This window comes from Trichomonas vaginalis, chromosome II (assembly GCF_026262505.1).
Source record: "Trichomonas vaginalis G3 chromosome II, whole genome shotgun sequence".
NCBI lineage: Eukaryota > Parabasalia > Trichomonadida > Trichomonadidae > Trichomonas > Trichomonas vaginalis.
Window position 1 is genome coordinate 2,141,773 of NC_067204.1, and position 23,235 is coordinate 2,165,007.

Consider the following 23,235-nt stretch of genomic DNA (forward strand, 5'->3'; position numbering starts at 1 on the left):
AGTGGAGTCAAAGGTCGAAATTGCTAGCGAAATGTTTTTTAGCGAAATTGCGTATTGTACGTTTTTTCGCAAAACGAAACCCTTAGTCAATCATAAAAACTAATTTAAGTTTAAAATAATGAAAGGATAATTTGATCGTTTTTTAAAATACAATTATTTTTGATGATTTGTAAGAATCTTTGAAAAGAATATAATATAGGTTCTATTTTTGTAAAATTTATCCAAATCATGTATTACATAAATTACGATTAAAACGATGAAAGAACCAAAAAGTGTGTTTTGTGTTTTGTTGTTGCGTGTTGGATGCGGGATCCTGTTATTTCCGAAATCGACAAAAAATTTGGAAATTTAATTTCCGAAATCGAAATTATATTAATGTTTTCAATATTCTTATATCAAAATGATTAAAGTTCATTAAGAGAAAAACAATTCTTCTTCTTCAATCTATTGGCGCATTTATTTCTACACGCCAATAAGGAAGGGAAAATTATAAGACACCATGGTGTCTTCAAAACGCTAATTTTTGATATTTTTAACAACCCTAATTCCATTTGATTCTTGGACTTATTTTTACCAAACAGAGAATCAGCCAGATCCAGTCACATGCATCAATTGCTCCGTACCTGTCAACAATCAAGAGTGTTTTGTTTTACTCAGTTTCTTCTTTGACTTCAAAGAAGGTGCAATCAAATATTCATCTGACAACATCAAAGTATTACATTCGGAATGCAACTTTAATAACAACACAAGTACAAGTAATGGTGGCAGTGTTTATTTTAGCTGCAGCAGTTCTTTTGTTCAACACAAAATTTGTTCCTTATCTTCACAAACAACTGCAGGTGATTGCGGTGGTCATCACTCCTATTCAGATTGTGAAGATTCAACCAAACTAAATTTTGTCTATGATTCATCAATTTGTCTTTGTGGAAACGAAAAACTAATATCAACAATATCTGTAATATATGGAAATGTTTCTATTCGATCATCGAATATCAGTCAATGCATAGCAAGTTATTCCTCAGGTTATGCACTTTATGATTCAGCATCAGTTTCATTTTGTACAATTGAAAATACAACATGCAACCCTGAATCTCAGTTGTTAGCTCATGTGAACGAGAAAACATATTTTGTTTCTTTTTGCAACATTTTGAAAAACAAAGTGAGTACAACATCTTATGGAATAATTTGTTGTGTTGGAATTATAACAATTGAAAACTGTTCTATATTTGGAAATGATGGTCCATCAGGATTTAATCTTTTTTACAATGATGGATCATCATTTACAGTTAAAAATTGTTATGTTCAGAGTACTCCATCTATTCCAAATGATATTACTATGGATAATATCAAAACAGAAGAAAAATATTTAAATTTATCTCATTTATCTACATCTAATTGCGAAGCTTTAATTCCTATGGTTAATAATGGTGAAAATAAAATAATAAAAGAAGAAGATGACACATTTGATCCAGAATATATTAAATTTATTCGATCTTTAATAGTTCCTTTATCATCTCCTAATAAACAATCATAGTATCAATCAAACAATGCTTAATATATAATATTATACTGTTTTGTTTATAATTAATTTTTTTTTTAATAAGATGAACTTTGGTATATAATAACATAATTAGTATATTATTATATCATTATGAGACACAAATTATTATATCTCCTCATTTCATTTAATTTTTTGAAAATCATAGAGGTAAAGTACAAAACAATTTTTTATTTATTTAGAAACTAAACTTGTTTAACATTACTCAATCGAAATACCATGTTAACACAGTTGATGTATAGTTGTCGTGCATCAGCAAAAAGTGTTGAGTTGTTGATAACACCGAACTTTTCGAGAGAAAGAGCAGCACTGATAGCGTTGTTCGGAGGAGATGTGACAAGAAGACCAAGGAAGATAGGTTCAATATCACTTTGGTCAACTCTTTTCTCAAGTTCTTTCTTCACGCGATAAAGGAGACTGTTGATGTCGAGAGGACAGAGTTTGTCAGAGATGGATTCAACTGATGGAAATCGTTCTTCTGAATGACGGAAGAAGTCACAGATACGCATGCCTCGACGTTTCCCAATGAACTTTGTTGAAATTCCAAGAGATTCGATAGGTTGAACTGAAAGTTTGTACGAGCGAACAATGAATGTTTTGTTGTATTCTTGGTAGTTTGCAAGTTGTGCACGTTTGTTCATGTAGTAACTGTTCTCGAAAAACAGTCGAATTAGAACAACATCAAGAACTTGGAGGTTACTGTCTCGTTTAAGAGACAAATAGTTTGCAATGTCATCAATAAATGATTGTGCACACAAAACAATATCTTCTGCACTTTTGTTTTCAACTTCACTTGATACTGTTTTGAATCTTTCTTTGAAGTGCGAACTTCGTGATAAAACTTCACGAACAAGAGTGTCGAATGATGATGGAGATGAGTATTGGACATCTTCATGGAATGATAGTTGTTGTTTGAAGAAAACTTGAACAAGTTCTGCTTTGTAATTCTTACATCTGTATTTGTTCTGAATGTATTCACATCTCTTTCGAAGTAGTACTTTTCTTTCTTTAAGCAACTTGTATTTGTTGTCGAACTTTCCGAGGTTTGTTAACTCAGATGAAAGTGTGTAAACATCACCAATGATACCATCATATGTCTTAAGAGTAACAATAACTTCAACTGCAAGATTTATGACTTTATTGATTGTATCAATTTGAAATCGATAAATCTTCTCTCTGTTTCGCGCCATCATTGTAACTTGTCCAACAATAGGCATTCGACCTTCAAGTTCGTATGAGTCCATGTTGAATTTAGCAAGTTTAGGACGTTTCATACGAACTTTGATTTGTGATACTTCGTCTCTTTTATTGTCAATGAAATCTTCTATTTCGAATATAGATGCCATCTGTGAAATAGCACTGACTTGTTCTGTGATATGGAAGAACTTAATAAGATGATCAGGAATACCCATTTCTTTGAGTTCTTTAATTGTAGATTTAGACTGTTTCTTTGATGGACGAACTTTTCCATCATTTTGGTCAAGTTCATAAAGTTTGTGATTTCCTTGCCTGAATGGATAAGTTTTAAGAAGAGGACGAACTTTCTCAAAAAGACTAAGTTCTTTGCTAAATGATTCATTAGTTTTTTCTGTCTTTCCGACTTTGAAATAATCACGTAGAAAATCAGATTTACCTGTAAGAAATGCTGAATTAGCACTGGACTCAATGTGTGTCCAAATGTCATCCAAATCATGGAAATATGTTGAAAGAAGACTACAAATAGATAAAACACGGCGAACGTACTTTGATTTGCGACCACAAACAGAGATCTTAACAAATAGTTTTGTGATGAATTCTTTGAAAAATTCATTGATATCTTTATCTCTTTCTCTTCGAAGCAAGTCTGAGATAAGTGGTCCAATAGCATAACAATCAATCTTACTATTAACAAACTTCTCACAAAGATATTTGATAACAAGAGAACGAGCTTCAATGTTGTCAAGACCGATGTAATAAAGAATTTTGATATCGAAAATAGACATGTTTCCAACTGTTAAAATGATTGCAGCTTCACGATGTGTGATAGTTCCTCGAGAACATAAACTGTAAATGTACTCTGTCGTCATGTTACGCGATGATTTACTCGGTGGCGATGATGTATAAATACTTTGGATCATCACAAGAATGTCGTCTTCAATTCGAGTGTGAATTGTTACGTAGTAATCAAACAACTTGATGATCAGTCGGCAGAATACTGTATTAGCATCAGAAGTTGTGTAACTAACAAGGTTCAGCAATCGGACAAATGTGTTCTCAATATATCTTTCTTTCATAAGAAAATCAATGTTTGGATCGCAAAGAAGGGAAACAATCATATCAGAGAGGATGATTCGGAACTGGATATAGTTGTCGTCGTATTGTGAACCTGTTGGCTGTAAATACGTAACGAATAAATCAAAAAATTTTTCAAATTGACCCGGATATCGAATTTGTGATGTCCATGGTTCAATATTCTCCGCGTTCATATAGAACATGACATTGATCGCTAAAAGAGGATCTGATACCATGAAAAGGAATGTATTAAAGAAAAAGTCTGCTGGTTCTTTGGGACACAGCCTTTTCGCGAGTAGTATTGCATCTTTAACATTCGTAATCTTGAGTAAACTTGAAATCTTGTGTAATGATGAAACAAATGACGTAAAATCAGAAATTGGATGAGAAATACTTTGATCATCTGCAAGTTTCATAATGAATTTATGCAAATCATCCCAATACGTATCATTGTCTGAAGGATTTTCGATTCCATTTGTTATAACTGGAGATTTTTGAAAGAGTATTTGTTGCAATTCAATTACGGAAGGTTTTAATGGAATGACATCATCAGCTTGTACTCCTATAAAATCATTCCACCATTTGATAGAATCATTGCTCATTTTTTTATCTTGAAAAACTTACGGATTTTATAATTGATAAAACCAATTCAATTAACTATTGAAAAAACAAATTGTCTCACACATACCAAAGAAACAAAATATCAAAAAATTAGACAATAATAAAATGTCACATTTGAATTGAATGAAAAGTGCTTTTATTTTCGAAATCCTTGCTGTCATTGTCAAATTTGCCAGTTTTTGATCTTCGTATTTTGGAATCAAGTTCTAGAGCACTAGTAAAGTCAGTTCATGAAATCTCCACTTTTCAACTCTTTGAACTTTAAATTTATTAATTCATCGAAAGAACATAAAATGGCAATGTATAGTTTATAGTATTAATATGTGAAAATTATAGAAATTCTTATGCTCTCATTACACGAACCATCGATTTAGCTTTATGAAAAACAAATATTAACATATATTCAAACTCTATCTGTTAAAAATCTGTGTTATAGAAAAATTTAATACATATTTCATTATATAAATGGATAAAAACATACTTTATAAAAATAATACAAACAAAAAAATTATAAATCTAATAATTGGGAAGAACCAAACAACTCAACAAGGTCTTCCTGACTCTTCGCTCTCTTAATTGTTGCTCCACTGCTCGCGTCAAAATCAATTGTCGGCCAAACAATTCCGATAATCAAAATTGCTCCGACAGCCTGTATAATATAGTCAGAGAGGAATGATATTGAACTAACAGACAAGTTCTCATTGGCGACATACGCGATGGAAATCATTTTTGGAAGGGCAACAATGATAAGAATTACAATAGTAATAAATATATTGGTTTTCTGAGAGGTAGACGCCTGGAAATAGGCAAAAATAAGATGGTGCATCGTCATTGTTAGCATTGTTATCTTAAAAACAATAGATGCAGCAAAGAAAAACATCCAGATCGCATAGTTACTATCAAACAATCTGGCTAGTACTAAGGAATCTGATGTCAATAAAAAGATTCCGTCGGATATAATAAAAATAACTCCAATAATCAAACTTGGAATCGTTTTTGAGCTCGGAATGTATGTTGTAGATATCGCAAATAATGTCAAATATGTTAGCGACTGAGTTTCTCCCTTGAAAAATAATTCTACTGCATGCATGAAAGCTGTGTGATAATTATTGAACAAAAGGAGTAGTATTGTCGTAGATGCGATGAGTAGTAACGCAAGAATTTGCGTAGGCTCTATTGGGCTGTAATTATTTGCTAATAAAAAAGCGAAAAGGAATAAAACTATGGAACATTCAAAGCTAAATGCTTTGGAAATTATATATGAAAGACGTTCAAAACGAATACTGTTATGAATTTCGATAATTTGTATTTTTGTTGTGTTTCTGAATCTTCCTGTAAGAAAAATCTGTCCGATTACGTGAGAAATGTTATTTCCCGTGGTAGTCATTAACTCTGTTCGGCCATATGGTATAGAAGAATAAGATCTATGGATTCTAGTTTTCGTATTTCCGATACTTACATCAATAACAGACTCTAAAGCGAAATACTCATCATATGGATCAACTGAATTATTCGAATCGTAAACATTTAAGTAGATAGCTAATCTTTTTGCTTTCGAAGTTTGTTTTGTAAGGAAAAATATGCAGTTATAATCATTTGATTCACTAAACGATGAAACACCTTCGATGTAATGGACTTCATCTGCGTTTTGTTTAGTCATCATCGTAAATTGAGTCGAGATTACTATTGTAATGAAAGAAATGATAGCCCAAAGCGCATACAACCGCTTATCATTCCTCTCTACAGTAGTAGACAACTGAAATTTTACCTTTAGAGGCACTTCCTCCTGAAAAAGAAACGACATTCAAATTTTAGATCAAATTTCTCCAAATAAATGCAACTACCTCTACATTGTGGAAATGCAATCTCCATAGGAAATACAATCAAAATGCTCATACATTAACACGTTTATTCCTTACATTTAATCATTCAATGACTCGAATTACCGATCAAATGTAGAAATATCATTATGAAATAAATGGATTCCTAGTTACTAAAAATGTGTAAGCATTCGATCGCCTGTGTTTATGAGTATCGCTCCTTTGTTGAAAAATTTCAAATGGTTTCTCGAAATCCAACTAAAACTGGAAGATAAAACTTATAAACACATATATTCCATTGAAAATTCTTTTACGATTACTGTATTACAAAAAAAAATTTCTAAAATTGAAAGGTAAAAGATATGGTTTTAATTCAATCTTTATACAATAACAAAATTATAGCTCGTGATCAATATTATCTTCTTCATTATTTAATTCTACGTCAGCTTCGAATGGTTCGGAGTTCTGATCTCTGATATCGCTTTGTTTGAGGCCAAATATAATTCCTGCCACCATAACACCAGCGAACATCATTGAAGAAATTCCCAATCCGCAATAGTTGAGCATTGAAGGGAAAATGGATATAACAATGAAGGCCAAGAGCCAGTTAACCAAGGTGAGAATGGAATTAGCCTGAGCTCTGACAGAATCAGGGAATAATGTAGGAGAAATCGTAAATGGAAGAGGTCCTAATCCGAAACCAAAGGATAATTGGAATCCGAACACTGCAATACCGTTAACGATAAGGCCTAAATCGAATGTCTGTGACACGGCTAAAATTAATAAGGATAATGCAGCACCAGAGCATGCGATTATCCAAATCTTTTTTGTACCAAGGTAAGAAATCGCTGAAGAACAGAAGAAGACGGCTATGAGTTGAGCAGAAGCTCCAAATGTTGCAGCTGTCGTACTTCCATTCAGAAGCATTCCTGCGTTAGTAAGAATACCGTTTATACCTGAGAACTGTTGGAATATCTGATACATGACGCCTTCTAAAAGCTCTAATTTGTAATTCGAGAATAATGAAGAATAACTTCCGTTTCCTGAATTTTTCTCGTTAGCTGGAGCAGGTGTAGTATCAGCAATTATAAATGAAAACAGGCAAATGCAAATTGTAAGTATAAGTACTAGTATTGCAAAATATCGCCAATAAAGAAGGCCTCCAAGGATATTTGCTGAAACAACTCCGGCAGAAATACCGAGTTGGTTCAAAGTACCGAAAAGACCTTTTTGGTGATCATTTGCGAGTTCGACTAAATAAACTGGATTTGCAAAAGAATAAGCTCCTACGGCAATTCCTATTGATATTCTATGAATAAATATCAGATATTTGGTCGAAGGCGTGACGATAGAGAATAATAGCCATGAGATAAGGGAAAGAATAGTAATTAGGCAAAATGTAAACTTTCTTCCTTTCATTACCATAAATGGTTGGAATATTAAAGGACCTGCAATTGCGAAAAGAGCAATTAACGAACTGAATAATGTTGCTTCGATTTCTTTTAATTCGAAATATTTAATAATTCCGGGCATAGTAAGAGCCGAAAAAGCGATGGAGTTGCCAAATATGAAACTGCCACCCATGATGCATGCAACAGACGCGTATATCGCTGTCTGACTATGCATGAAAAATCGAAATGTTTTTTTCAATTTCAAAAAAAAATATGTAAAGTCACTTTTATTTAGATCAAATAACATTTTATATTCCGAAATTACAATATTTGGTAGAGCTGTTGTAAACAGAAATTCATCAAAAGTGACACCTCAGAAAAGCTAAAATATTGAATTTTTGGAACTTTTGATAGAGCATGTTTTTAAATATTAATTAAAGTAAATGTATATTTTGTAAAGATTCTTTTTAATAAAAAATAAAATTTTGAAGAAGAACACAAAATCTTCTGAAAAATAATATCACATAAACTCATATTATTTTCTAATATATAACTATTTTATATAAAAATCAAATTCAATGATCTTAAAAGCGAATGATAAACCTCAAAATTTACGAATATAATGAGTGGGAATATAATGCTTATCTATCATAAAACCATATGAAATATCAATTTTTGCTTTACGCCTAATTTTTGACGACAATTAGCAAAAAATGTTAAATGTTAACACTCAGTCCATTTGAATATGAAAAATAAAATTGACTTTGATTAAATGTTTTTATTTATCATGCAATTCTTCTTGCGACCAAAGATTTGAATAAAATTTCAAAAAATAAGATAGCTTAAAAAATAATATACGGTAGTGTTTACGAGTAGGGGTAATTTTAGCTAAAAGTGACACACCCGTGAAGAGTGTGATTACCGATCGGTAATTTCGACAGTTTAGAATTTAAAATTTTTTATGGAACTGTTGCGAGTTTCATAAAGAATTTAAGGAATATAAGCAAAGATTTGAATCAAAATCTTAGACCTAAGCCGCTCGATTCGCTCGCGGCTTCCGCGAATTACAGATCAGCAAAGATTTGAATCAAAATCTTCGAACTAAGCCGATCGCTTCGCTCGCGGCTTTCTTTATTATTTTAAATTTGCATATTTCCATCAAAAGTTCATAAGGTAAAAAATTTCGTTTATTTTTACTAAGAAAAAAAAGGTTTTTGATAATAAATTTATTTTATTTCGAAAAAGTAGCAATAATCGTAAAAGGGTATTGATAGGCTTGCTAAAGTAACTAATTTTAGCTGTCAAATACTTTTGTATTTTGAAGTAAATTAGTATAAATTTGTTTTTACTTTTATTTCGAAAAAGTAACAATAATCGTAAAAGGGTATTGATAGGCTTGCTAAAGTAACTAATTTTAGCTGTCAAATACTTTTGTATTTTGAAGTAAATTAGTATAAATTTGTTTTTACTTTTATTTCGAAAAAGTAACAATAATCGTAAAAGGGTATTGATAGGCTTGCTAAAGTAACTAATTTTAGCTGTCAAATACTTTTGTATTTTGATGTAAATTAGTAAAATTTGATATTATTTTAACTCCCTTTGAAAACCTCAATTTTCCATACAGAGGGAACGGGAATAGCATCCAATATTCCCTGAGAATGGTTGCGCATTCTCAGTTCCCTCTATATTTCGAACGAAGCTCTCATCGGTCTTTTTTTTTAATACTAAACGTTTTTCCCCTGTCACTTTTAGCTAAAATTTGGGTTTGCCTAGTGTTTACTAATAGATGAATAGTATATAAATTCTATTAAAATGGATTTGATCCAAAAAAATATAAAATCAAAAATAATTGTTATAATTTAAATGAAGAAGTAATTTAAAACGATTTTATTTATGATCAAATTTTATATATTTTTTTGGATCAAATCCATTTTAATAGAATTTATATACTATTCATCTATTAGTAAACACTACCGTATATTATTTTTTAAGCTATCTTATTTTTTGAAATTTTATTCAAATCTTTGGTCGCAAGAAGAATTGCATGATAAATAAAAACATTTAATCAAAGTCAATTTTATTTTTCATATTCAAATGGACTGAGTGTTAACATTTAACATTTTTTGCTAATTGTCGTCAAAAATTAGGCGTAAAGCAAAAATTGATATTTCATATGGTTTTATGATAGATAAGCATTATATTCCCACTCATTATATTCGTAAATTTTGAGGTTTATCATTCGCTTTTAAGATCATTGAATTTGATTTTTATATAAAATAGTTATATATTAGAAAATAATATGAGTTTATGTGATATTATTTTTCAGAAGATTTCATTCTATATGCCTATGAAAAGTACTCTCAAAACTAACTTTTCCCTAATTATAATTAAATCTAGAATATTGTATTATGCTTAGTATTATTTCATTTTTCTCATTCAATTTAGAATTTACAAATGTCAAAAAATTGAGAGATGTCACTTTTGATGAATTTCTGTTTATTACAGAGCTAAATTTATACTCAGAATTTTGACACTAGACAAGGAAATTTTCGATCATTTTCCAAAAATGTTCGGAAAGTTCTTTACCTGTGCTAGTATTCTGAGCATCAATATGTTGATCATCCCTGTCTAGACTTTGTGTATGATGAGCACTTCCGTCTTGAGTTTGCTTTTATTTATCACTTCCTAAAAGTTTCAGAGAATTTAGCAGCTGTAGCACTGCATTCTTTTGGATTTACCTTTAATATTTTATTGTGACCTAAATAATCGAAACAGTCAAATGCAAATTGTAAGTTATGAATGTGGAATATGCTGTGGAATACATGCAGAGGCAATGTTTACAGAAATGACACATAACATCCGACAAGAGTGCATAATACACTCTTGTCTGTCAAAGTTCCTAATTCAGAAACAAATTGCAGAACTTTATTTTTTTAATAAAAGTCAGAGAGGTACTGATCAGGAGTCAGTACATCTTAGGCTCGTATTACTAGTAGGAATAGGAGAAACTTTGTCCTAATAACTTATCATTCGGACAAAGTTTCTCCAATTTCTATTGAAAATACATGGGTGAGGGCTACACATTGGTATATAGCCCTTACCCGTTCATTTTCATGCTGAAACTAGCAAACTTCGGGTTAATCTGAAAGAAATAACCCAAATGTATGGCATTTTATAAAAATAATAGAAGCATGTGAAGTAATTATCAGGAGCATGTACCTCACATACTCCAATTATTCTTATAAATCAATAAAATTAATCTAATTTTCAACAGATTAACTGAAGGTTCCTCCAATCTTAGGTGATAATTGTTGCATGTGTGGGACTAAACATAATTTAGTCTTTCGCATGCAACAATTCCATCCATATATCTGTTTTTGCTTGGACATCTTGATCTTACTGAAAAAGTCAGGGAGAGAGCTGATTAAATCATTGAAATATAATAATCATTGGCTAAATTGTTGGGAGAAACTTTGTCCAAATGATAAGTTATTCGGACAAAGTTTCTCCCATTTCTACTAATGATTGGAGGCTACAAAGTGTCAGAAAATGTTTGTTTGCGTACCAATTGGTACAGACCCTTGGTACCGAACAAACATATACTAACTCACCTTGGTTAGCAAATCGTATGAAAAATTATTAAATAAATATAAATTTAATTTAACAATATCTTGCTTTCCTTTTCTTTTCTTAGGTACTATTACTTACTGTTTCTATTATACAAATTGCCCATTAATAGTTTCATTTAAGTATTCATCTAGAACTATTTATATGACGCTCTCTATATACTCAAGATTTTTTTGAAAAATAATCGTCATATCTATAGCTTTCGATTTTCAATATTTACCAATTTTTCAATTTATAAAAATACCAAAGTTGAATAGTTTACAAAATTATGAGATAAAATCTAGAGGTATGTTGTTCCATTTGATTCTTGGACTTATTTTTACCAAACAGAGAATCAGCCAGATCCAGTCACATGCATCAATTGCTCAGTACCTATCAACAATCAAGAATGTTTTGTCTTACTCAGTTTCTTCTTTGACTTCAAAGAAGGTGCAATCAAATATTCATCTGACAGCATCAAAGTATTACATTCGGAATGCAACTTTAATAACAATACAAGTACAAGTAATGGCGGCAGTGTTTATTTTAGCTGCAGAAGTTCTTTTGTACAACACAAAATTTGTTCTTTATCTTCACAAACAACTGCAAGTAATTTCAGAGGAGGACATCATTCCTATACAGATTGTATAGATACAACCAAACTAAATTTTGTCTATGATTCATCTATTTGTCTTTGTGGAAACGAAAAATCACAGAACACAATACGTGCATCCAACGGAAATGTTTCCATTAGATCAACAAATATCAGTCAATATATAGCAAGTAGTGACTCAGGTTATATTCTTGGAAGTTCAGGAAAAGTTTCATTATGTACAATTGAAAATACAACCGCCAAACCTTATAGTGGGGTAATAGCTCATATGTCTGGATATACTTATTTAGTTTCTTTTTGCAACATTTTGAATAACACAATGAGCACGAGAGATTCTGGAATAATTTCTTGTAATGGAAATATAACAATTGAAAACTGTTCTATATTTGGAAATGACTGTCTACGAGGATTAATGCTTTATGATAATTATGCAGCAGATTCATTTACAATTAAAAATCGTTATGTTCAGAGTAAAGGTTATATAACATATGGTATTACTACTGAAAATATCAAATATGAAGAAAAATATCTATATTTATCTCATTTATCTACATCTAAATGTGAAAATCGAATTTATATAGTTAATAATGATGAAGATAATGATACATTTAATCCTGAATATATTAAATTTATTCGAACTTTAGTTGCTCATTTAATGTTCTGCTAATAAAAGTACTCCATAATATCAAGCAAGAATTGCTTAGTATATAAGATGAATCATGTTTGCTTTTGGTAAACTTTTCAAATCGAGGCAATTCAAGCATTTCCTTAATATATCGTATGGCAGTCCCAACGGGAACCGCGGTAATTTACCGAGGTTTCCGCACACCGGTTCCTTTTTTTAGGAATTTGTAAATCATTTTTTGTAAATCGGCAAAAATTTGGAAATATTCTGACGACAATAAATCTGGGAATAGTATTTTAAATACGAGAACAACCTATTTAAAAGTGTTTCGCTCGATTTTGTATAATTTCAAATTTTCGCATATAACTTTCCGTGAATTACCGTGATTTTACCGCCACATCAATAGTTTACGACACTTTTTCCGTAAATTGAGTAGTTTACTGCACTTTTTCCGTAAAATTGAGTTACGGGAATCCGTAAGATTACCGTACCTCACTTCTAGTTGAAAATAGCATTAGTATATAATAAATAGATATATTATTCATATTTTTGATTTTGAATTACGGAAAAAGTGAGTTCAGAACTTCCAATTATTATTTGATTAATTATGTTAAAAATACTATAAGGAATTAAAATACATAATGTTGAAATTTGAATTACGGAAAAAGTGAGGGTGAAAGTGAAGTGAAAAAGTAAGATATTTTTTTGTTGAAATAATCATAGTTGTACAATTTTGAAACTATATGTAAAGCTATAAATTGAATAAATTCAAAAACAAAAATTGTTTATTCTTATTAATAAATTTATATTAATCAATATTTGAACAACCCGTAATTAAAATTGAATTCCTCTTAAAATTTAATCCATACGTTAATTTTTAATTTGCTCGGCGAATGCCGAGCTTCCCTACTTCTCTTGTCATTCCTTCAAAAACTCTAATCTCATCGCACTTACAAACATCATGATTTGATGTATTGTCGAGAAATCTTAGACTTGTTTGTCATTTGATTATAGCATTTGAAAGTCATCTCGAAAATCGATTAACAAGACAATTTCCCAAACATCTACATACAAGTAGATGATGGTAAACCCATTAGAGTTGTTTTGCTATGATTCCTCCAATCTTATGATGAGAAAAATCATATCAAAACAGCTCTAATCGAACATTCTACACAGCTTAGCATCCAGCTAGTTCCAAGTAATGCGATTACAACATCAACGGCCAAAGCCTTTCAGAGTCCTTTAATCATTTCTTCTCATCTCAATGTGAAGTGACCCCAAACGAACTACAAGCTGACGTTACAACGCATTACAACCCGGTTAATACGAGCATATACATTGGAGCTGCTTTGTTATGATCTCCCTCATCAATTGATGAGAGATCTCATTATGAAGCAGCTCCAATCGAACTAAAAACCTACATACAAATGAGTGAAAACAAACTCATTAGAGTTGTGTTGCTTTGATTTCTCTCATCAGAAGATGAGAGATACCAGAACAAAACAACTCTAATCAAACTTTCTACACAACTCAGCACAGTATCAATGCAAAGTAATGCGTCTGTATCGTTAACAAGCAAAGTTGTTTCGGGTCCTTCCATTTTGGAAGAATTCGGAACAACTTTGCGAATTGATAGTGTAAACCCATATACATGAAAGCGTGCATGCATAAAGACAGGTATTGTCAGCAATGACTACCTGCCCAGCTATGAGTGATCAGAGAATTACCATCTCAGGCTTTTTGAGAACGTTTCAGCCAGGACCCTCGTATGTTGACTGTGAGAAAGGCATCCTTTATCTGAAATAGATGCTTTTCCAACAATCAAATTCGAAGATCTTCGACGTTGTTGTAAAAAGAGAAGGAGAAGGAAAGAAGAGGAAGGAGAGGAAGAAGGAAAGGAAAAGAAGAAGAAGAAAAAGAAAAAAAAGAAGGACATATTAAATATAATGCGCACTTAATAGTGCCGAGGCGGCGGAGCCGCCGAGGCGCGATTTTTTTGACCCTATATTACCGCACGGCAATGTTTTTCTCGATTTTGTACAGCCCTAATATATCGGTTTGTATATGTTTTATTTTCGCTTTTTTGTACATATTTTGCATAAATTATGTTTATATGCATATGTAATTTGAAAAAATTGGAAAATTAAATAAATTATTCAAGTTTTTACTCGATTCCATATTTCTGAAACTTAATGATGAATTGTTCTAAAGAATATTAATAAGATGTGTAAATTGTATGTTTATAACCTGACGATATAGACTGTTGATCCGATAAGATATTGCCTTGATATTTTTTCGACATTGTGTGGCTTTCAGTGATTAATGTAAATAATATTATCATGAAGCGTTTTAGGATCGGTGATACTCAAATAAAGCCCAACTTGGGCAGCTGTAGTCACTTCATCGTACGTCCTTAATAGTTTATCAGAAAATAGATCGATAGCTTTGTTTAATAATAAACATTATTTTCAAACCTAATAGTAAATATAATACATATAGATAACTCATGGTAGTTATGCCAAACTAACATATAAGATATAAATTGTATATCCCATTTACAAAAATCTCATCAGTGCAAAAAAGTATAAATAAAAATTTTATTTGTAAAAGATGTCATCTAAAAGCTTGTTGAATCCACTCAGCCTTATTGATATTGCCGCTCGGAACTCTTATGAGATTTGATAACTAAAAATGCTGGAATGATTTTACATAATAATATAACATTCATATGACTTTTATTATAAAACAACAAATAATATAAAAAAAGATCATTTTGATTCATTACATACAGTATTAGATAAATAAGTACAAAAATGAGTAGCAATAGCAATAGATCGCATTTTCATAGGAGTGTTGGATCTTATCAACTTCAATTTTTCATGAGATGACAAAATTCTTTTTTGCAATCTCAAAATTTGGATTTTCTGCTTAGTTAATCCAGGAACAGATGGCTCCAAAGCATGCTGCTCAATTGCTAGTCTAAGTTCTTTATCATTTGGTGCATCTTGATCAAAGATAGAAAGAAGTCTATTTGCCCACAGTCTCCATTGCATGGCGTTCTTTGCTTCACACGCTATTTCACCTGCAGCAGCTTTCAGTTTCTCATTTTCGTCAATTTTTACTTTCAATTCTTCTTCTTTTTCCTTCAAAAATTTCACTTCACTTTGATAATTTGTCACTTTTTGTTCTAATTCAACAATTGTTTCTAATCTTTGGGATAATTCTTGCTCATATTCATTAAGTTTATCAAAAACAGGCTGCATCTGATTGCTTTCACTAGTATTTGTAGCAATTGAATATGTTTTACATTGATTTTGAATATATTTTTGAGATTTTTCGTTTTCAAGCTTTAATTGCAACAAATTTGTTTTAAGTTCAGCAATATCAGTGTTTTGCAATTCGCTTTTTTGCTTCATCTCACTATTTTCATTTAATAAATTTTCATTATCTGTTTTTTCTTTCTTTAAATCAGCATTTAAGTTAGTCAGATCAACTTTCAGTTGTTCTAATTCAATTTCTAAGTCAGCAAGCTTGTTTCTTTTCTGTTCAATGATTTCATTTTGAGTATCTCTTACTTTTTCAAGATTTTCAACATTTCTTGAGAATTCTTGAACTTGTAACTGCTTTTCTTTCAGTTCTGTTTCAGTATTCGATAGTTTCTCATTGATTTCGTTTAATTTATTTTGGAATGAAATTTCAATTTCAACTTTTTCGTTTGAAACAGCTTTAACTTGTTTATTTAGATCAGCAATATTTAATGCTGACTGTGCGTTCTCTTCTTTGAGACTTTGTATCTCACTTTTATTGATTTCATTTTCTTGATAAACCAAAGAAATTTTTCTGACATTTTCTGAAATTGTCAAATTTTTGTCAAAAGTTGGAAGTTTTGAAATTGATTTGATGACTGATTTATTGAAAGTCTTTAACTGGTTGTATTCTAATACGCTTTTATCCATTTCTTCCCTTAAATTCAGAATTTCTTTCCTCATTATTGCATTTCTCTGTTGTTCTTCAGTTGTAAACGAAAGAAGAACGTTTCCCATAACAACAGATGCTGTATAAAGACAAAATAACTCTCTTGTATTGTCATCAGGCTTCTCTTCTCTAATCATAAAATTATTAATTTGTTCTTGAAGCGTTTTAGGTGAGAATAACTTAAAGATCTGTGTAGTATAATCCATTGTTTCATCAGTAATTATCTCATTTTCGTCTATTTTTATGTTGTTTCTCTCAATAAATTTTGCAACATTTGTAGATCTCCTCAAAATTTCCTTTCTGCAGCTGTTGTCAACCATGACTGGTCCTGTATATGGTTTCTCAAAGAAAAGGGCCTTCTGCAATGCTTCAGATCCGCTTGTAGTTATCAAAAATTTCATTTCTTCTTCCAAAACTGTTAAAATTCTAAATGATTTCTGCTTTTCTTTGGCCAATTCTTCATTCAATTCATTGATTTTGTCATTATCTTTCTCAGAATCCTTGATTTTCTCAATCAAAGTCGAAATCATCAACAAAATTCTTTCAATTACTGATTTATTTGAGAGATCTGTAATCTTTGTGATATCAGTAGACAAATATGGTAAAGATTTTAATATGTTATTGCTAATTTTGGCCAAAATAAAGTGATTATCATCAGATTTTATTTCATTTACTGTTGGTTTTGGTTCTTCTTTATGTACAACTTGTATTACTGGAACTTTTGTATCAAATATTTTCTCAATAATCTGATTTTGCCGTTGTAATAGCTTCACAAGTGAATTTCTTTGGTTCGTTATTTTTGAAATTTCTTCAATTTGCGTATTTATTTGATCTGTCAGCTGATTTATATAATTAGACATGATTTCTTCTTTCTTTGAACTTGAATTTGAACTTGATGCCTGTTTTTGTAAATTAAAAACTTCGGATTGTAAAGATGCAACGCGTTTCTCAAGCAATTCCTTTTGCACAACTAAATCTGTATTTGTTTTGCGTAGAGTGTTATTGTCAGTTGTTAATTGATGAATTTGATCTTCGAATTCTTCAGAATTTGAGGAGTCAGATTGGGTTGAATCAAGTTTATTTTCTTCAGGTATATAATTGTCGATAAATTCTAGTGCTTGTTTTAGGGTTTTTATTTGATATCCAGCCTTTTTCGTCATTATCTTACAGAAAAGATTGATTTCTGATGTTGGAGATAATGACACTTTCTTGTTGCTCGTTTCTTGAGAATATTTTTTCTCATATAATTCAATGTTGACCAACTTTGTGTTGATACCATCTGAATTCATTGAGAAAAAATGAATTCCTAATAGGTGAATAGTAAATTATACTTGACAATTCATATACGGCTTGAATGAAAAGCTAATCTGAGCAAACAATACAATATCGAAATTTCAAAATACTTTAAATGAGGTACACTTTTGAAAATTTCCATACTACATCATATGATTTTCAAAAAATCATATATAATGTTAGAATAAACATGATGATCCATAAGATAGGAGATATTCTACGAAACATTTAGCCGCCACAAAGGCTGCTCAGTTTATCCCAACATGAAAATACGTTTTGCCAATAAAATGTGAAGATTTTATTGAATTGGAAAATAATTCATCTGATAACTATATTAAAATTGAAATGTAATAACAAATTAAAGATAACACATAATGTGTTTGATCTCATATGAGAATTGCTGTTATCTTAACCTCTAATTAAAATGTTTCTACAATTTATTGAAAAGTGAGATGAATTGTATGTGGATAAAGGACCTAAGCTCATACCAACAATGACACGATCATAGTTGGTAAACAGTGTTACAATGTCGTTTTTAAATACATTAACCTTAAATCTAGACTTTATTCTCAATTTTTTATATTTTAAGGTTTCCACAATTTTTTGTGCTTTCTATATTACAGGTAATGTCAAATGAGCAAAACATTTACCCAAATATCTGATGATCCCAAACCATTTACACTCGAAAATGGAAAATGGTTATTTCGGATTTGGGGTGCACAAGGTGGCATCCTTACCAATCAAGATTGTTGCAAGGGAGCATATTCTGAAGGCATATTCATTGCAGAAACATCTGTTACACTATACTACTTCGTTGGTTCCAAGGGAAGTTGCTCCACTTCAAAACTTCTAACAACAAAATTTCAAGGAGGAAGTAATGCCATTGGCTCCAAATATTGGAAATCATGTACAGGTGGATCTGCAACATTTATTAGTCGCGATAAAGAGGCTACCAAACTCCTACTAATTTCAGGTGCCGGCGGAGGAATGGGTTCACCAAGTACTTTTTATGGTGGCATTGGAGGTCCTTTTGCGGGTGATGGTCACGGGCAAGCAAGTATGATTGAAGTAAGTAAAGCAATATTATCTAGAGGAAAAGGAGCTACTTATTCTCGACCAGGAGATGGTGGATATTACGCAGGGACAAATACTTATTCTGCATGCAATGCAACAACTGGAAATTTTTTGAAAGGTGGTGATGCGAAATCCTCTGCTGCGGGATCCTCAGGCGGCGGCGGATCTGGTTATTATGGGGGCGGTGGCGGTGCTGATATAGCAGGTGGAGGAGGTGGAAGTAGCTATGCTTCTCCTGATCTCTATAACGTAATTTTACTCGGTGGAGATAGACCGTTTAAATCTCCATCTGGGTCTATTGAAACCGGTCATACAGGTGATGGCTACATCATCATTGAACCAACTAATCCATTTACCATTGATCGCCCAAAAGTTATATGTGATGTTAGCAAATACTGTTATTGTCATTTTAACTTTGCATATTATATCGTTTTTACCTTTATTGATAAAATTATTCCTCTTGGATTGTTCTGATTTTTTTTATGATTTTATATTTTTATGGAACCTTAAAATCGCATTTGAGTTAATCAAATAAGATAAATTATGAACAAAACATTTGATTGTCTCTAATACTCCTGTTCAGTTCACACTTGAAGCAGGGAAGTGGTTATTCCGTATTTGGGGTTCACAAGGTGGCATCCTAAATAATGAAGACGGTTGCAAAGGTGCATATTCAGAAGGCATCTTCATTTCAGACAGCAGTGTTACTCTTTACTACTTTGTTGGTTCACAAGGGAGTTGTTCATCATCAAAACTTTTAAGTTCAAAATTTGGCGGTGGAAGTAACAGCATTGGAGAACACAGTGATAGCTCATGTACAGGTGGTGCTGCAACCTTCATCAGTCGTGATGAAGCTGCCAATAAAATCCTTCTCATTTCAGGTGCTGGCGGTGGAATGGGCCAAGCAGGTACTGATAGTTTTCTCAGTGGATTTGGTGGCCCGTTTGCAGGAGACAGCTATGGAACTGCATGGGGAATAGATGCCACTGATGTTAAAAAAGTAAGAGGAAAAGGAGCTACATATTCTGGCCCTGGAGATGGAGGAACTTATACACCAGTGCTTAAGGGTTATACTTACGGAGAAGCAAGTCCAGGTCAATATCTGAAAGGCGGTGATGCAAATTCTACAGCTTGGGGATCTTCGGGTGGTGGAGGATCTGGATATTATGGCGGTGGTGGCGGTGCTGATTTAGCTGGTGGAGGAGGGGGAAGTAGTTATGCATCTCCCGAACTCTACAATGCAATTTTACTTGGTGGAGATAGACCATTTAATTCACCATTTGAGACAGTTGAAAAAGGTCATTCAGGTGATGGTTACATCAAGATTGAACCTACTGACCCATACACTATTGATCGTCCAACGGTTGTTTGTGTTATTAGTAAGAACTGTTATTGTACTTTTAACTTTGCATTCTATATTATGTTTTCATTCATGAATAAAATGATTCCACTTGGATTTTTCTGTCTGCTTCAATTTAGTTTTATTTTGAGAAAAATAAAAGAACTTCGTTATATTACTTTGTTGGGCAAAAAGGACTTTGTAGTAAAAAAAATTTGTCAACAAAAGCAAAATTTAGCGGCGGAAATAATTTGGTTGGACTTGATAATTTAACATCGTGTATAGGTGGTGAAGCCACATTTATTAGTAAAGACCCATATGCTATGAAAATTCTTCTAATATCGGGTGCTGGAGGTGGGTCAGGATCATACAATAAAATTGAGTATTTTGGCAGTTTCGGCGGCCCATTTGCCAGTGATTCAATTGGAACTGCCTTTAATATTAGTGAAACAGATGCTAAGAAAGTTAGAGGAAAAGGAGCAACATTTTCCCGCCCAGGAGAAGGCGGCTTTTATGTCGGTACTAAAAAATACCCAACAAGCATTGCAGAACCTGGTAAATACCTGAAGGGTGGGAATTCAAATACAAGTGCTAGAGGCTCGTCGGGAGGTGGTGGGGCAGGATATTATGGCGGTGGTGGTGGGACTGATCTGTCAGGAGGAGGTGGGGGAAGTAGTTTCGCATCATATGAGTTGTATAATGTCATTCTTCTCGGTGGTGATAAAATATTTTTATCACCGACAAATCAAACAGAAGAAGGCCATTTTGGTCATGGTCATATCCGTATTGAACCAGCCAATCCTTACACCATTGACAAAATACAAAACAAATGTACGAATAAATGTGACCTTTCTCCATATTTATCTATTAGACTTTTTTTTCATTCTTTCAATAACTGTTTTGCTTGGATTTTCTATAAATCATTGAGAAAAGAGATTTCCATGAAATATATTTGGGAAATTTCAAACTCAAAGATATTTATATTAATATAAAATATATATAATTTTTTATTTTAGTAGTAACCTCCATGAACTTTCTCTAAATGAGTGTAGCATTCGCTTGATGTGTTGTAGCAAGCTTTGCAATGCCAGCAGAAGTGTTTTCCGCATGTGCAAGCCATGTGATTACATCCTGTGTACTTGAAAATCAGCTTTCCGCAGTTTGGACATTTCTTCAATGTATCTGATTCTTTGATCTCTTCGCTCATCTGCTTCGGACATGGAGTTCCTTTTGGATGAAGAGCTCCACATGTCTTGCACAATCTTTTGTGGCAGATTGAGCATTCATCGAAGTGAGACTTAATCCAAACAATGTCTTCATGTTCAGGGCAGAAGAAGAAAGAGTTTTTGTCTGAATGAAGAACAAAAATAATTACGCATCTAAGCCATCTGTTAAGAATATCAGTGATTCTTGCATCATTCTTCATTGAATATATCAATTGACCTAATGGACAATATCCATCCAAGCCAAATAACTCTGGTTGTGTCGTGTAAATTGTGTTTCCTTTGTTTTGTTCGAATTTGAAATTCAATTCATCTTCAAAACAAGTCAAACACAATGGTTTAGATTCGCAAGTATTATTTTCTAAGTCATAAATAGTGACAACATAATGACTTTTCACTGGATTATCACACATGTTAACGCATCCAAAGACTTCTGGTTCTTCTTCAGAAAGGAATTCCGCCAGTTCTGTTTTCGCGAATTCTTCTTCATCACTTGGAACAATTACGACATGACGTTTCTTATCAATTGTCCAATTCTTTTTGAGTTCCAAGATTTGCGAAACAACATTTTGGATTGGAATTTCGCTTGATAAACTTAATATCTTGAAAGAAACTTCGAAATTATTCTTTGGATCGCTTAGAATTTCTCTTGCCTTCTGTGCGTGCTTCCAACTCATTGACAAACTGTTATTGACTTGGAAAGAAGAAATTCCGAATTGCTCGAGGAATTGGCTCAAGAATTCAATTGCAGGAGTATGATAGAACAAAGAAGGATGGAATACACTTGCAGGAGGAACAAAAGCAACTTCGTCGACAAAGATTTCTTCATCGTTTGTCTTAACAGTTTCAAGTTCATTCAAAGTACGAATATTGCATGCATAAGATACTTCTTTACTTGCTCCAAATGTTAATCTTTTTGATTTAATTTTGAGTTGAGTATCAGAAACTAAAACATAAGGATTTCTGTTGTCAATGAAACTAATTCTCAAACTCTTGTTTCCACTCCTTAAATCATTCATGTGATTCAAACAATACATCATTGCTTCTTTATCCAAATGGTAAACAAACAATGAATTTGAGTTCAAAACTCTTGATAAATAGCCTGTTGGAGTTGTAATGATTTCTATTGAGAAACCACTAAGAATTTCAAGAATTAAAACTGTATCGGACACGAAAAACATCAAATTCGAAACATCGGAAACAATTTTTTCGATGTTTGCTTTTTGTTTTTTGTCTTCAATTAAAATCTTGTTGTTGTAACTCATCAAATTAACTGATGAATCAGTATAAATAGAGACAAGATTTACAAAGAAAGGATGCATGAATGATCCTGGACAATCAATGAATTCATACAAGTTTTCTTTTGGAGAATGAATGAAATAAACTTCATTTAATGATCCAATGAAACAAAATTCAGGAGGATAAATGAAACTGTCGATTCCAGGACGAGGTGAAATAAACATTTCTTCACCATCAATTGTTTTACATTTTCTTTCAATTCTTCTAACTTCTTTTGTTATATTTGTTGGGAATATTTCTTTCATTTTGTCTGTAATTAATTTATAATTTTCTTTCATTGCAACAAGGTTTTGTATTCCATTTTCACCAAGTAAAGAATCCAAAAGAACAAAACATCTTACGGACATTCCCAAATCATTAATCTTTCTTAATCTCAACTCAATTGGTTGACTATAAATTTGTTCCAAACAATTAATAATAGTTATAATATCGGAATCCAAACAAACAAGAGGTTTAATTGCTGTCTGATCTGTTTGTATAAACAAACTGTGATAATGATCATCCAAGAAATGAAGGAAATCATCTAA

The 23,235-nt window shown here is 32.0% G+C and overlaps 7 protein-coding genes across 7 annotated transcripts, besides 8 other annotated features; 2 read left to right on the forward strand and 5 right to left on the reverse strand.

The window, feature by feature from the left end:
- Window positions 1-326: 326 nt before the first annotated feature.
- On the reverse strand, window positions 327-4,526 carry TVAGG3_0470250 (uncharacterized protein; the record flags this gene model as incomplete). Its single annotated transcript, XM_001308703.1, has 1 exon — window positions 1,744-4,431. One exon carries the CDS (start codon window positions 4,429-4,431, stop codon window positions 1,744-1,746), a length of 2,688 nt encoding a protein of 895 aa, XP_001308704.1.
- Window positions 4,527-4,919: 393 nt separating this feature from the next.
- On the reverse strand, window positions 4,920-6,397 carry TVAGG3_0470260 (uncharacterized protein; the record flags this gene model as incomplete). Its single annotated transcript, XM_001308702.1, has 1 exon — window positions 4,959-6,110. One exon carries the CDS (start codon window positions 6,108-6,110, stop codon window positions 4,959-4,961), a length of 1,152 nt encoding a protein of 383 aa, XP_001308703.1.
- A 269-nt stretch (window positions 6,398-6,666) lies between these two features.
- On the reverse strand, window positions 6,667-7,896 carry TVAGG3_0470270 (major facilitator superfamily transporter; the record flags this gene model as incomplete). The annotated part of the gene is made up of 1 exon (XM_001308701.2): window positions 6,667-7,896. One exon carries the CDS (start codon window positions 7,894-7,896, stop codon window positions 6,667-6,669), a length of 1,230 nt encoding a protein of 409 aa, XP_001308702.1.
- A 105-nt stretch (window positions 7,897-8,001) lies between these two features.
- Window positions 8,002-8,039: a mobile genetic element.
- Window positions 8,040-8,531: 492 nt separating this feature from the next.
- Window positions 8,532-9,431: a mobile genetic element.
- A 695-nt stretch (window positions 9,432-10,126) lies between these two features.
- Window positions 10,127-10,163: a mobile genetic element.
- A 446-nt stretch (window positions 10,164-10,609) lies between these two features.
- Window positions 10,610-10,705: a mobile genetic element.
- Window positions 10,706-11,123: 418 nt separating this feature from the next.
- Window positions 11,124-11,196: a mobile genetic element.
- A 1,463-nt stretch (window positions 11,197-12,659) lies between these two features.
- Window positions 12,660-14,553: a mobile genetic element.
- Window positions 13,764-14,023: a mobile genetic element.
- Window positions 14,356-14,504: a mobile genetic element.
- Window positions 14,554-15,122: 569 nt separating the features above from the next.
- TVAGG3_0470360 (uncharacterized protein) lies at window positions 15,123-17,769 on the reverse strand (the record flags this gene model as incomplete). Its single annotated transcript, XM_001308700.1, has 1 exon — window positions 15,274-17,769. One exon carries the CDS (start codon window positions 17,767-17,769, stop codon window positions 15,274-15,276), a length of 2,496 nt encoding a protein of 831 aa, XP_001308701.1.
- A 602-nt stretch (window positions 17,770-18,371) lies between these two features.
- On the forward strand, window positions 18,372-19,321 carry TVAGG3_0470370 (glycine-rich protein family; the record flags this gene model as incomplete). The annotated part of the gene is made up of 1 exon (XM_001308699.2): window positions 18,407-19,321. The coding sequence occupies one exon, from the start codon at window positions 18,407-18,409 to the stop codon at window positions 19,319-19,321; it is 915 nt and encodes a 304-aa protein (XP_001308700.1).
- Window positions 19,322-20,509: 1,188 nt separating this feature from the next.
- TVAGG3_0470380 (glycine-rich protein family) lies at window positions 20,510-21,178 on the forward strand (the record flags this gene model as incomplete). The annotated part of the gene is made up of 1 exon (XM_001308698.1): window positions 20,510-21,178. One exon carries the CDS (start codon window positions 20,510-20,512, stop codon window positions 21,176-21,178), a length of 669 nt encoding a protein of 222 aa, XP_001308699.1.
- Window positions 21,179-21,198: 20 nt separating this feature from the next.
- TVAGG3_0470390 (protein polyubiquitination) lies at window positions 21,199-23,055 on the reverse strand (the record flags this gene model as incomplete). The annotated part of the gene is made up of 1 exon (XM_001308697.1): window positions 21,199-23,055. The coding sequence occupies one exon, from the start codon at window positions 23,053-23,055 to the stop codon at window positions 21,199-21,201; it is 1,857 nt and encodes a 618-aa protein (XP_001308698.1).
- Window positions 23,056-23,235: the final 180 nt, after the last annotated feature.